The sequence below is a fragment of the Ambystoma mexicanum genome, chromosome 9 (genome assembly GCF_040938575.1).
Source record: "Ambystoma mexicanum isolate Mex_15411 chromosome 9, UKY_AmexF1_1, whole genome shotgun sequence".
In the NCBI taxonomy this organism is placed as follows: domain Eukaryota; kingdom Metazoa; phylum Chordata; class Amphibia; order Caudata; family Ambystomatidae; genus Ambystoma; species Ambystoma mexicanum.
Window position 1 is genome coordinate 1,079,597,106 of NC_090931.1, and position 14,056 is coordinate 1,079,611,161.

The following is a 14,056-nucleotide window of genomic DNA, read 5'->3' on the forward strand; positions in this document are numbered from 1 at the left end:
ACCTATCTTACATCCATTAGAATGTGTTCAGCCAACTCAGATGTCAACATATTTCAAGTACAGTTAAAGGATTCTTGTCAATGGTACGTATCTTAGAGGTACTTGTCAAAGAAAGGCTCCCAAATAGAAGACCTCATTCATCCCATCTGGGGTCAGGCTACCAGGTTTTTCAATAAAAAATAAATCCCTTTGATCTAGTTTCTTGCCCGCGTTTCCTCCCCTCTGTCGTTTTTGTATTACTTCCAATATGATCTCTTTGAGTTGTGGCAATCTGCCACTGTATGTCTTTTCTCTGTAAATGGTGAATGTACATTTTTGGTTCGTATATTGCTCTTGAGTTTGTTTCAACGTTCCTTTGCTTTCCTTTTTGTCTGGCCTACGTAAAAGACCCCACAAGGAGGACTGAGTCCATAGATAACAGAGTGTGAGTTGCATTTAGCAAACTCCCTTAGTTTAATCTTTGCGCTGGTGCGAGGGTGTTTTACTTGGCTTCCTCTCATGATGTTGTCGCACTTGTTGCAGTTAAGGCAAGCAAATGTGCCTGTCTTCTTCTTATGGAGTGCCAATTGTTTATTCGCTCTTGGTCTTTCAGCCATCACCAGATGATCTCTGAAGTTGCGACCTCTTTTGTATGCAATGGTGGGGTATTTTGGAAAAGGTGTCTGAGTTTCATCTTCTGATACAATGCGTTTTAATCTAAGAAACTAATTGTAGGGCAGAATGTTTCTGAGATGCAAAGGGCGATGACTGAGGTAATGTAGAGATTTATTGATATTGGTAGGTTTGTGGAATATGTTCGTTATGATGAAACTCCCCTTTAATTCCAACTCTACATCCAAAAAGTGCAGTCTAGGAGTGCCTACCTCTATGGTGAATTGGATGCGCTCATCTATCAAATTAAGATAGTTTAAGAACTCTTATAGTTCTGTTCTATTTCCTTTTTCAAATGACAAATATATTGTCTTTGTATCTTTTCCATGCTCTTAACTTCATTGACCAGTGTGTATGTGTTAACATGTGTTGGGACACAAGGTTGTACATACATAGATTTGCGTAGGCTCGTGCCATGGAGGAGCCCATGGGGATGCCCAATGCTTGCAGATAGAATTGTGTTTTGTAATGGAAATAATTGTTACAAAGTATAATCTTGGTAAATTCAAGAGTAAAGATCCTACTTCCTTTGCAGTTCTACTCTCTAAGTAATGACCATTCAAGAGCCTCAAGTCTCGTGGTGGGGGATGGAAGTGTACAAACTTTGTACTTCAGAAGATACTAATATGAATATGTCCTCTTCTTGCAAACCTTCCATTTCATTCGGGATTTCAAGAAAGTGTGAGGCGTCCCTAGGGTATGTTTCTGTTCCTTTTACTATTGGTTGAAGTACTCTGTCAAAGTAGATTGCCAAGGGATCAAAAATACTTTCTGTTGCTGCTATGATCTGTCTGAGTGGGAGATTTAGTATCTTTGGTAGACTGTTTAATACTTGTGTAATGTGGTGGTTTTTAGTAAAGAATCTCTGGTTTAATTATTAATCCGTTAATTTTTTAGGGCTCTTTTTAGAATTTCTTGTATCAATGTTGCGGTCAGATTGATTGGGTCCTGATCAATTTTAACATAGGTATTGGTGTCATTCAGTGAGAGCATACATTGTGAGTCGTGAAAGTTGGTATCCATTATAACTATGGACCCGCCCTTATCTGCTGCCTTCAGTGTAAGTGTACAGTCGTCAGCTAAATCCTTCATGATTTGGCTTTGATGTCTCTTGATGTTATGTCGTGCAGATTCAAAAAAGAGACCTCATTCCCCGGCTTCAAAAAGCAACTGAAAACTTGGTTATTTAACCAATACTAGCATCTGGTCTTTTCTGATCTAATAAAATGTCTACTTGACCAAACTGTAACTACATTCCTGCTGAACGTCCCATTTTGCTTGTTTTCTCTATTGTATGACCAATTACTAAGATGTCTGTAACCACACCGTGGTACCCCTGGGTCTGGGCGTGTAACAAATGAAAAATAAATAAAAAGTCTACTCTGCCTAAATCATTCAGCATCTGTTTTTCAAATAATTTAATAGCCATATTATTCACTTGTGGATCGAATTAACTTTTAGGTCTCATTTCTAAGTAGTCAAATGCAACAGGCATTTCCTCTTGTGGAGGTTGTAAATCGACTAGTCTGAATAGGTGGATTTCTTCTTCCAATAGGTTGGAGTTCTGTTTCGGGATGAATGACAATCTCAAATTCAACACTACCAGTTTAGAAAGATGTTTTGAGGAAATATTACCCACTAGCTGTTCTGCTTGTTCTGTGACCTTAGGATTCTTGTGGCCTCTTCTTGTCTTTTTTCTAAAGAAGAGAATGGAAGGGCATCTGAGGTTGATTCTGGCTGTGATGACTGGTGGTTAATTGTTAATACTGTGTTGGTAGCTGTATTGTCTGTAGCGGCAGTGCTGGAGGTGTTCGGGCATCTGAGGAAAAATGTGCACTCTGTTCCCACCATATGTGTCACAGTGAGAAACACAATGCTGGGGGACTGGCTATTAAAAAATTGTAGCACCAGTCTGCGCTTGACACTTGAACACAACCTGTTGACATTTCAGGTCATCAGTGAGACCTGTCCCTTATGGCCATCATCCCAGAGAAACCTAATCATGCCACGGGCCTCACTCACCAGCTCGCTCCACCCAGGGTCCCACTATGCTCCAGCTGGGTATGTTTTTGGGATATTGTGGCCATTTGTTTTTCCAAGTGCCTAAGGGCATCCTCTGAGTCGGAGCTATGTTGCTCTGCCTCCCCGACCCTTGTGGAAAGCTTCTGCAGGTCCTGTCTCAGAAAAAGGACACCTGATAAGAGACCATCGATTTTGACTTCCAGGGGGTTTTGGACACCCTGATGGCTCCCATGATGTCTTTGAGGGAGAGCTCGGGTTCCTGGATGTCTACTCCATTATCCTCATTTGGCGGGGGGTGTGAATTGAAGCATTAGGTGGGCTATTCACTGTGTATTGGTCCATTTTGTTTTGGAGTCCCCCCTCCCTGGGCTTGGTCTTGGCCATGATGTCACTTGTGGTTAGTATTCACTGGCACTCCTTTCGTTGCCTACTACCTTTGCCAAACACTGACAATGCCCTGTGGCCCCCACACACCAACGTCGCCCCTGGTACAGGGAGGTTTCCGCTGCCCCTGTCACCTCCAGGCCCATATCTGCCAGGTGTATCAGTGCTGTAGCTTTCTGCTGGCCCCAAGTCACCCATGCAGTTCTGTTTGTGGGTGCCCTCTGCCAGGGCAGTATTACTGGTCCTCAGTCCCTCTTGAGGTCGTCTGGTCCTTTCTGCCGCCATCCTAGCCCTGCTGCCAAAAGGGACAGCGACCACAAGCCCACCCCACAAGGTATGTGGTATTCGTTGGGAGTTTATGTTGTCTAACAGGGCATTCCACTTGACTTTACTAGGCAAATCAGACCCTTCTGTCAACGGGGCACCACCTACATCCAGTGTCCAGCCTGCCACCCAGCACAGGCCAGCCCTATGCTAGTCAATATATAAACCCCCTGTTTTGCAGCAATGCTGTTCTAGGATTATGATTGGGGCACTTTGTCTATGATGCTGCTACCCACCGGGTCTCACTGTGTTGCTCTGTCTATTTCACTGCTGCAGCCCAGGCATTAGTGCTTCTCGCACTCTGGCACTCACCGGAGCCGGGCTCCCGCCCCATCCTGCCGGCTCCCGCTCTCCTCGTTGGAGTCCACTCTGCAGAGGACTGCACCACCCCCTGTCCTAGCCTTCTCCCCCTGCGGCCCGGGGCTTTGCTGCCACATTGGCAGTCGTCGTCCAGTGGGGCATTGGTAGATCCCTCGGTTGGAAATCCACCGCCCCCTCTGCCTCATTGCCGGCCCAGTGGTGCCTCGCTACTGCTCCCAAAATGGCACCTGGCCCACTTCTCTGCCGCCAACGCAATTCTCTGCCTCAGGGCTTACCGGGCCATAGTCCACTCCAGTAACTCACTCCAACACAGTGGGCTCTTCCTTTGCTCATAGCTGCTGGTTTAGAGCTTGTTGGCACCAGGGATCAGGATTCTTGGTGCAGGTTGCAGTGCAGCTACAGAGGCTCACATTCCCATCCACTCACAGCTGCACAGTACCCAAAAGATTGAAACTTTTAATAAACAGAGCTTCATGCATACCCCACTGTGCTGGAACTGTATTGACTTGCTTGACCAGAAGTCTTGTGTGCCAGTGTTTTCCAGGTACATCTCTTGCAATCCAGTTCTGACTGATATATATCACTGTAATGTGGGCATGGGTTTTATAATAGACCTTGCCACATCAAATATTGGTTTCAGGACATGTGCATGTGTGACTCCGGAATTTTAGCACTCTAATGTTAATTTTGAATTTTGTTTTCTTCATATAAACTTCATATAAAGCATCATCTGTGATTGGAGAAGGTTTTTCCCTCTGGTCATGGAAGAAACCATCCCGCCCAAGTTAATGTTTGGTCCAGTGGTAGCAATAGGCTGTTAAAAACCACTAATGTGGCTGCTAAGGCCACGTAGGGCATGTGGTTTGGGTACTGAAAAATATCCAAGGAAGCTATAAAATCCAATCTGGACTGTAGCACCAATTGATCAAGTTAAATTATTGGGATGACTGGAGATATGAGATCATAAAAGTGCCCAATGGCAAAAATGGGTAGTACACCCTAATACTGGAATACAGTATAGTCTTCTGGCACCCTTACTTGAAAATGGTAACCATTGGAAAGATAATAGCGGATTTAGTATAAGAAATTCTTGACATCTGGAACATGCAAGAGGCATACTTGTAAGATTTGATAAAGCTGCCAAATAATAAATACCTTTGATCGGAATCAGGTGACCAACTTGCAGCTTCAAGGCTTACCAGCCAGCTTTATGACAGCCCCAATGGGTTTCATCAAAATCCTGGCCCCATTGGTGAGGTGGTCAAATATAAAGTAGTTGCAATATATTCTTACTTGGATGGTTGGCTGATATGGTTGGGAGCTGTCAATAGACAGCATTTGGTACCCATATAAACTGCATGCTTCTGGAGGAGCATGGCTTAATGATACATTCTGAAATGTTACACATTTAAATGTCCCAGAGTTACTGATGGATGCAAGATTGGTATGTCCCCATAACAATAGAGCAAAAAAGCTATGACTACATCTTGACTGGCTACTGCAGATACAGACATCTTTGGGACATCAATGGATTATAGTCTAAGGGGGCCTGGGAGGTTTTATGATGGCAGCTCCTTGAACGCCTCTTCTTCTGAAACATCTTTGTCAACATTGCTGAGGTGTTGGAATTTGACCTATACACATTTTGAAGTCTTGATCCAGGCGAGGGAATAAGGAAAGCGATATCTCCAATGTTGTTTGCAAGGGGTTTGTTGTATGGCAGTAAGAACTAGTTATGAAAAATGCAAGGCAGCTGGGAAAGCCTTGAGATCAGGATCTATGGTCTCTAATGAAATCTTGCAACTATTACAGTTGTAGAGATTTATCAGGACTAAAGGAAGACCTACAGACTTTCATGAAACAGATTAAAGACCCAAGGTTTCTAGTAAAACAGTTAAATAAATATCAAAGCCTCCTCATATCATCAGGTGGAGGCACATTCATATACTTTGTCTTTCCTGGCTCAGAAGATTGTCACCAGAATCCTAGTTCCAAAATTGCCAACATCTAGGCAAAACTGTTGGCACAGATGTTTTCTATTCAATAGTCTTCCATCTGAGTTGATACATTGTTTTGGCACCTGGTGATAAGGTTTGGGCTTTGATAGGGGGAGAATATTTCATCCTCAGAGGATGTGTTTGATGTGTGAATGCACAACCAATAATGTGGCCTAAGAAGTTGTTATATGCATTCACCTGTTCCCTTACTGGGCTAATTAATCTGCATGGAACAAACAATGCAGGTTTGGGTCATTCCTCTTGTACTTGATTGGCCACAGGTTGACTCAGCTGCTTCCATGTCACAATTAAAGACTTTCAGATGATTCTGTGGCACACTATGCATATTGGATGTTTAGGTCTGGAATGACAAGGTTGGTTTAAACAAGTAGCGAAAGAGTATATAGGTTTCAATGTGGCCCTTTACTTTGGCTTTGTTCCGAGGGTACAATCCAGATATGGTGTAGAGTGGAGAATCTGCAACACATGTTTTGTGATGATTTGAGTACTTTAGATGCTTTTCTGTAGGGCCTAGTGGTATCATTGGCTGAGAGTTCATGGTTGAATATTGTTTCTTTTGAACAGTACGCCAGCTATCTTAAGTATTTTTTGAGCTACTTCAACCAAAGAGAAGTAGTCCCCTTTCTATATCGGGTTTGTCAATGGTGCGGTCAGCACACCCTGCAGTGGCTTTCAGCCTGTAGAGATGTTTTCATTTAACTTGCTGTAAATAATGGTGGTATTCTTAAATTACACAGAGTGAAAGATTTTCTGGGTAAGATAATATTGTGCTCATGGTGGCGTTTTTGCACAAACATTTTGTTCTCTATTTTGCATGTAGCAAGACATTATATTTACTGTCTTCGTTGGCAGTGCCAATGTACCAAAGGAATCATATCTTCAAAGTTATTTGGACCTTTTGGCTATGCATAGAAAGCACATCAACATAGGTCTTTTTTTGTTTTCTGTGATGTTGGATGTAAGAGAGAAATAGCACCATTAGCAACCTTGAGCTGATGAACTGGGATGAAGGTGGACAATCTGCATACGAATTGGTTCAATGAGCTGTGCATTTGCACACTATTGCAATTTAGCTTTGTGGAACAACCTGGCTACATGTATGTGACACTAAGATTTTGGAAAGATGGCTGTTTCTATTCTTCAAGTTTGAAGGGCTGTGTCCTCTTCACTTCAAGCTAGCCAATGTTGAGTTCATTCCTGTAAATAAACTGCAAGTGTACATTTATATTGGAGTTGGTACGGCCTGTTTATAGCTTTGTGGGTGTGCTAATTGTCCAATTGGTTTTGACATTGGCATATCTTCATGTATTTAGCAGGGCAACTAGGATCAATGGTCCCAGAAGTATTGTATGGTAATCTCCATTAACCCTTTATGAATCTAGTGCTATCCTTTCTACCCAATCCACTTCATCCCCTTCTTGGCTATGCACTCATCAACCTATCCCTGGTTCCAGATGGCTTCTGCATAGCAGCCTGCGTTGGGATGGCTAATTTTAGAATGAACGTGGAGTTAATCTATGGTGAAATTTTATGTTTAATATATTTATTTCTTAAAAGGGCAAGGAGTGCTGACTAGCCGTTTCGGTATGAATCGCTTTAGGATGTACTGAGATTCCTATTTTCAAGGTCACTATCCAGGTCAAAGATGTACTCTCCCTTATTTTCAGGTTTTTCATGGTTTTCTGTTCCCCCTGATTTTATTAGATATTTGAACTCTAAATCTCGCCATCAATGACAGCAGGGCGTTTCACAGCTCTCTCGGTTCCTCAATATGCATATATTCAATGTATCTATAGTTAACCACTGTATGAGTGCCCCCAGGTTTGTTCTATCCTCTCCATCATCCTCCAATGAAAAGTATCAGAGATTACTTTCAGGAGTTTGCTCTGTTATCCCCATATATCTCTTGTCCCACTCCCTCACACTTTTATTACATTCCTCCACCAAGATCTCACACCCTACATCCCCACAGTCACAACTCCATCTATACTGCAGGATGACTCTTCTTCATCTCCTCCTACAATCAGCCCTAATTCCTTACATCCTTGTGCAGAAACTCTCCACAGTATGTACTTATTACCTTGTGCAAGACCACGTCAGTGGGTTTTCTTTCACTGTACAGACGTTCAGAACTACAGTGAGCACATTGCCACTAGGGGCCATTTTAGGTAATCTCGCAAATAAAGCTGCTTAGGGATGTTGACTGCAATTCCAATATACATTCAGCCAATTGACAGAGGGTAATCACTGTTGTCTGTAAAAGGAACAATTGACAAATACATGTTTGATTATTATGCAGAAAAGGATACATTACTCTGAGGGATTTTGATGAACAGTTCTTTTTATTTCTTAAGAAATTTGCAATTGTAAACAGTATGTAGCCTCCATTGGGTGTTGTGTATTTTATTGCCAATATGTATTTTCTTTTTTAATATTAACATTTCTAAATACAGGCATTAAACCCATTTGTATTTTCATCTGCAGCCTCTCCCAGCACTATACACTGGGGAGCCGTGGAGCTGACTGTGGTGGTGACTGTGCTAGTTTGCATTGTATCCATAGCATTAATGCTAACTATTTGTGCTTGCCATGGACGCCACTCCAAGTACAAACATGCACAACAGCAACATTCCGAAGAGCTGCTATCGGAGTACAACACACCCAATACTGGAAAAGTGCTCAAAGAGCTGATCGGGGAGATGTCTGTGTCTGGATCTGGATCAGGTATGTAAAAAATACTATTCATGAGCAAATAGTACCTCTTCAACGTAGGAGTGGCGGAACCGCTGTTGCAAGGCAATGGATGAGTTATGTAAAAAACAATATGTATGCACTTACACTAAGATTAAATTTAACATTCTTAAGACATACAATAAGTATATGGCTAAATATCGAAGCCAGGCTGGGCTCAATTATATGAGAAACAGAAAAGATGGTGACAATATTCCCCACGTTAAATGGATGACGGGCCGGGTTGGGGAGAATTATCATTAATATAACCTTTACTCTCGATTATTCCCTGAGGCCTCCTGAGAAAAGATTGACAACAAAATCGTATCTCCACTCCAAATATTTGAATTAAAACGAGATTATTGGCCTTTATGTTACGAGTCAATGGGGAGAGTAGGATTGAGAAGGTTTAATTTTAATTTGAATGCATTCCATTGAGATTCTATGAAAAACGATGGTTACGTGGTTTTTATGTTTATTATTGTTATTTGAATGTTAGGATGTGATGGATATTATGATATTGTTTTGTTTTATATTTGTACAATATGTGTAAAGTTTATTTTGTAAACTAAATCACATTAAATATTACATTAAAATAAGTGATTTGTCAATAACGTTGCCACTGAAGCACAATACTGTAATCTTCATCAAACTTGGCAACATAGCACTGTAAGCCACATTTTGTGAAGCATGGTCGATGGGTTCAAAGGTTGTGTTTAATTGTCACACAGCTGCTTTACACATTGTTTCTTCAAATCCGTTCCGACAATTTTCCAAACCTTTATAGGCAATGAGAGATCCTTCTTTGTTGATGAAATGATGATGATTGCTTAAGCTGTTTTTTGAGAGGAGAACCTTTAAAGAAATCTTTACTGAACAGGCTAATCATATCATCTATTGTTTTTGGAGGCCAATAGCTACACTGCAATATCATGTCAATTGGCGTGTGTTGTTTCTGACACATGCCTTGTTTATTTTGGAAATCAGCAAATTTGATAAATTCTCAAAATAATGTATGTTGCATTTAAACATACTTACATAATCCCACATGAAAACACATTGCATTGCCCAAGTTTTGTATTTGTGTTTATTGAGTTTTATTAAGCGCTTTTAACCAAAGCGCTTTACTGAGAACAATATACAATACAGAAAATAAGCAATATAAGTAGCAAAGAACAATTTGCAGAAAACAATTTACAAAGAACAGTCAGTAATAAAGCTCTTTAAAAATAATCAGATTTTATTGTTATTGTTATTTGGCATTTATATAGGACCCTATATATCATTAGTTTGATCTCAAGGCGCTTGTGGTTTGAACGCCCCTGGCTACCGTAGTGCAGGTCAGTCGAGAGAGTAGGGTAGTATACAGTGCTTGGGTGCAGGCAATATGTGTGCAGCAAGTGTGATTTCCGTGATGGAGGCTGCATCCTAACATTAGGTTTGGTGGTAGTGAGAGATCAGTTGAATGTGTGCCGCCAGGTGGTTGGTCATCAAGACTGCATTCAGGCGGTAGTACGCCTTTGTAGTACGTTTATGTGTGCAGCTAGGCCTATTTTTACGTGGGGCAGAGCTGCGTTCTACCTGGTTGTTGAGGTTTTCATGGAGAGTTGTTCGTATGTGTGCAGCTAGACCAAAATAGATTGAGTGGTATAACTTCTCTCTGTTGTATGTTGGTGTAAAGAGGAGAGTGGGCGTAGTGGTAGGAGAGATGAGTGCCTTATGTTCCTGGTTACTTTCTTTTTTCTTGATGAGCTGGTAGTGATCGTCCTCGTGTTTTGCTGTAGCAGTACTCTGAGGTAGGTTTACAGTTTGGACCTGGTAAGTTAAGATTTGCACGTTCAGAGGGTCATTATTCTTGGGCTCAGTACTTTGTGTCAGGGAGCTCATTTTCTGGGTACCTGGTTGTGGTTTCTGATCAGATGTAGTGTAGGTCTTGGCAGGATACTGGTTATAGGTCAGCATATATCTTGCAGTAACGCAGTCCTATCAAGGCAGTGGTGCTAAAGGACAGGCTGGCCAATGGCATTGTAGAATCTGGGTGTTCTAGTGCAGTGGGATGGTTTGCATCTTAGGTATGTATTCGGGCAAGGTAGGGAGTGAGTGGGTTTTGATCAACATGATTCCAGGGGGCTGTTAGGCCTGGGCAGTAGAAATGGGAAGCAGAGAGTCAGCAGACACATATCCTAGAGCTTGCAGGACACTGAGGCTGCCAACTGTGGCTTCACAGTTCCTAATTCCGCCTTGATGTCTTATTGGTCGGTTTCTGAGGTCTCTTCCCTGGGTATTCCTAGGAACACTTGTTGGCCAGCTGTTAACAAGAATTGATGTAGTAAACCTGTGGGAGACTACACAACACGTGTCCCACCTTTTGGTATAGGCCTGTACTACACAAGTTGGTAGTGTGACTGAGCAGCCAGGTTTATCTCAAGAGGGGTACATGTGAGCTGTAGAACTGTAGCAATGACATTCACGAATACAAGTAGCCAAGTAACACTTCCACTCAAGGTTTTAGTTATAAATATTTATTTATTTATCTAACATCAGTTTTTAAATAAGTATTCTTTAAAAAGGGCAGATGATGTAGCAATCAAATATATTTTAAAAATACTATTCCAGAATCAGCACAACGCCAGTAGATACTCTTTAGCGATGCTTTTTACACACTTCCTACACCAGGAGGTGACTTCATTCAAAAGAACAGTAATGGTATTTATATATCACTATTACATTTTGCAGATTCTGAGGTTTGCAGAAAGGAAAGGTTAAAGGGAGGGAAAAGGTTAAACAGGCATGTGAGTATACTTAAATCTTCCAATGAAGTCTAGACAAAACCTTTTCCACCAATAATAGTTTAAAACCAAGTTATAAACTCTGAGGGATAGAACATATCAAAGTCAATGGACTAGAAGAGTTTGCAGGGAGCCAGGAAATCCAAAGTCAACTGCAGCACAGTCTATGGAGCAGAGGCACTTCTTAGTTAATAAACGTATTGCACAAAGTTAGAGTTTTTGTAAAAAATCACTGTAGGGTCCCAAGCTGTTACACTTGTGAAGGATAGAGATGAAATCAACTCTAGCAAAAGAATAGCTACTGCAAGTCTGAACAGAGAAGAGCAAAGCTACAGACCCTGAGGTAAGTAACCCAAGTCTGAACAGTACCTCTAGTTAGAAGAAGAGGGGTCCAGCTGGCTTCTGTTGGGTTGCAGCGATGCAGATCCTGGATTCCTGGGCCTCAGTCGTGGGACAAGAGGGAGGACATTTGGAGGACTCCTGTGGCAGCAATTTGGCAGCTACGGGCTCTATTTGGATCAGCGGCACTTCGCGGTTTCAGCACTCGGTAAACAGCACCACTTCACTCCTTGAGTCCTGCACAGCCATAAGCGCACCCTCTGCATTCTGCTCCACAAATATACCGTGTACCACAGTCTGTGCGTGCACTCCACACCCAGAAACCTTATTGACCAATCATTTGGCCTCCACAGGCCCAAATGTATTGTGGCCATGTGCAAAAGGGGCATATGTCACACGTGCAACCCTGCAACTGTCATGATGTCCTCTGACTTTTCCAAGTGTGCACGCGTGGGAGTCGGGGAATAAATGTCAACCAGGGTAGGGGATGTCGTTTGTAGTGGTGGCTCTCAAAAGAGTCATTTTGTATTTTTTTTTTAAAGGTGCTTCCATAGCAACGTTTTATTTTTGGGTTTTTATAAGTGTTTTTGTTTGTTGTACTTTGTCTCACATTCTTACAATAGGGTCTTCAGTTCAGCCTGTAGATTGGAAAACAAAATGTCATTGCCACTGGGTGACAATTAAATGTCATTTCCATTGAGAAGAAGCACATATCGATAACCAATGTTGTCAATCTCACAGGAGTACATCCCAGCAGCACGCAAGAAGTTACACATGCTTCTGTTGATAAAATGCCTTCCGACCTCTGGCTGCAGACAACATTCATTGGAATAGTTGTATACTGGACTTGGTGGTATACATGAGAAAAGAACCTTTGCACTGGGAAAAATGCGCTTCACTGCTTTCATCATCTTTATGAGTTGACGGTACACACTGGAAAAAATTATGGAACCCAAAAGCAGTGCTCCAAAGTGCATGACCACAACGTGTACAGTTGCGAATCTGACCACGCGTCGACATTCTGCAAGCAGATGGCACAAAGTACGGACAGTGACACCGCACCACAAAGCGTCCACCTCCTCCAAATTGAAATTGCCATGAAAGCCTCTTTCCACGGCATACTGGAGCAGATCTACCACAAAGGGATCACCCACTATGAAAATGGTGCCTCTCGTCATCTCTGCCAGCCTCACTACTGAGTAATGAAACAAAATATGGCTGCCCTTTCCTGTGATGCACACTCTGACCACCTCATAGGACAATTTGCACAGTCTCATTTCCATTGGCCAGCATGCTGAGAAATGCAGATTGTGGCACATGCACTCTCCATGTAATACTACCACGTCTGCACCACAGTCTCCTGCGTACACACCACACCCAGAAAAGTTGTTGCACAATCCCGCAGCCTACACCATCCCATTTCCATGGCAACCGCCCTGAAAATCTCTGGATGAGGCTTTTGTGCTGCGTGCGTTGCGTGGGGGAAGAAATGTCAACCAGGGTAAGGGCTTTCATTTGTAGGGGTGGCTCTAAAAGGAGCCATTGTGGGTTTTTTTGTTTTTTGTTATTATCTGCTTCCACACAAAGAGTGCGTTTTCGGTTTCATACAGTTGTGTGTTTTCTGTTCGTCCTTGAATTTGACAGGAACCTTTTGAGTGCATCTTGGAGATGAGCGAACAAAACAGCATTACCAATGGACGAAAACAAAATGCCATGTCGTTGGAATAACTCCGCAATTGCAGAACTAATGATGTCATTGTTACAAAAAAACATGTCACGAGGAGACAAAAAATCAGACATGCTTCTGTTAATCAGACACCTTCCAACTTCTACCTGGACACAACAGCAAATATGAGTGGTCCATACAGTTGTTGGTGGTATGGCAGACAAAACCACCTGGGCAGTGGGAAAAAGCCAATTCACTGCATTCATCAGCCTCTTCAGTCGACGGAGCAAAAGTAAACAAGACACGTAACCCAATTGCAACCCGCCACGGTGCCTGACAACATACACAGTAGCGGAACTGGGCAGTTGTTTGCAAAGTGCATGCATAGCGGCTAAACGGCGGTCATCGACAGCGCACCACAATGCGTCCACTGCTTCAAACGGAAATTGACATGAAAGTTTCTTTCCTGGGCATACTTGTGCACATCTATCACAAAGACATCACCCAAAGTCAACACAATGCATTTCTCCATGTCAGCTAGCCTTACTACTCAGAGTAATGAATACCAGTATTATCGTCCCTTCCTGTGACCCACACCCTCAGTACCTGAATGGATAATCCCCACATTGCCATTTCCATTGGCCAGCATGGTGCGAAGCACAGATTTTGGCATGTGCCCTTCCCAAAGTATTGTGAGGGTCATGCCCCAGTGAAGCACGAACACTCCTTCTTCCCTTTCCACTACCTTCTTCCCACCACACCCTTATTGGTTATTGGTAAGTAGTCACACACGCATCCACCAATGACATCCA

General features: G+C 42.5%; 1 protein-coding gene across 2 annotated transcripts in view; it reads left to right on the top strand.

Moving 5' to 3' along the window:
• ACVR1C (activin A receptor type 1C) overlaps nucleotides 1-14,056 on the top strand; it is a 1,016,293-nt gene that overhangs the window by 668,789 nt on the left and 333,448 nt on the right. For both annotated transcript variants that reach the window (XM_069616403.1, XM_069616404.1), the window contains exon 3: nucleotides 8,205-8,444. In XM_069616403.1, the coding sequence (XP_069472504.1) occupies nucleotides 8,205-8,444 (240 nt within the window). The remainder of the gene's footprint in view (nucleotides 1-8,204; nucleotides 8,445-14,056) is intronic.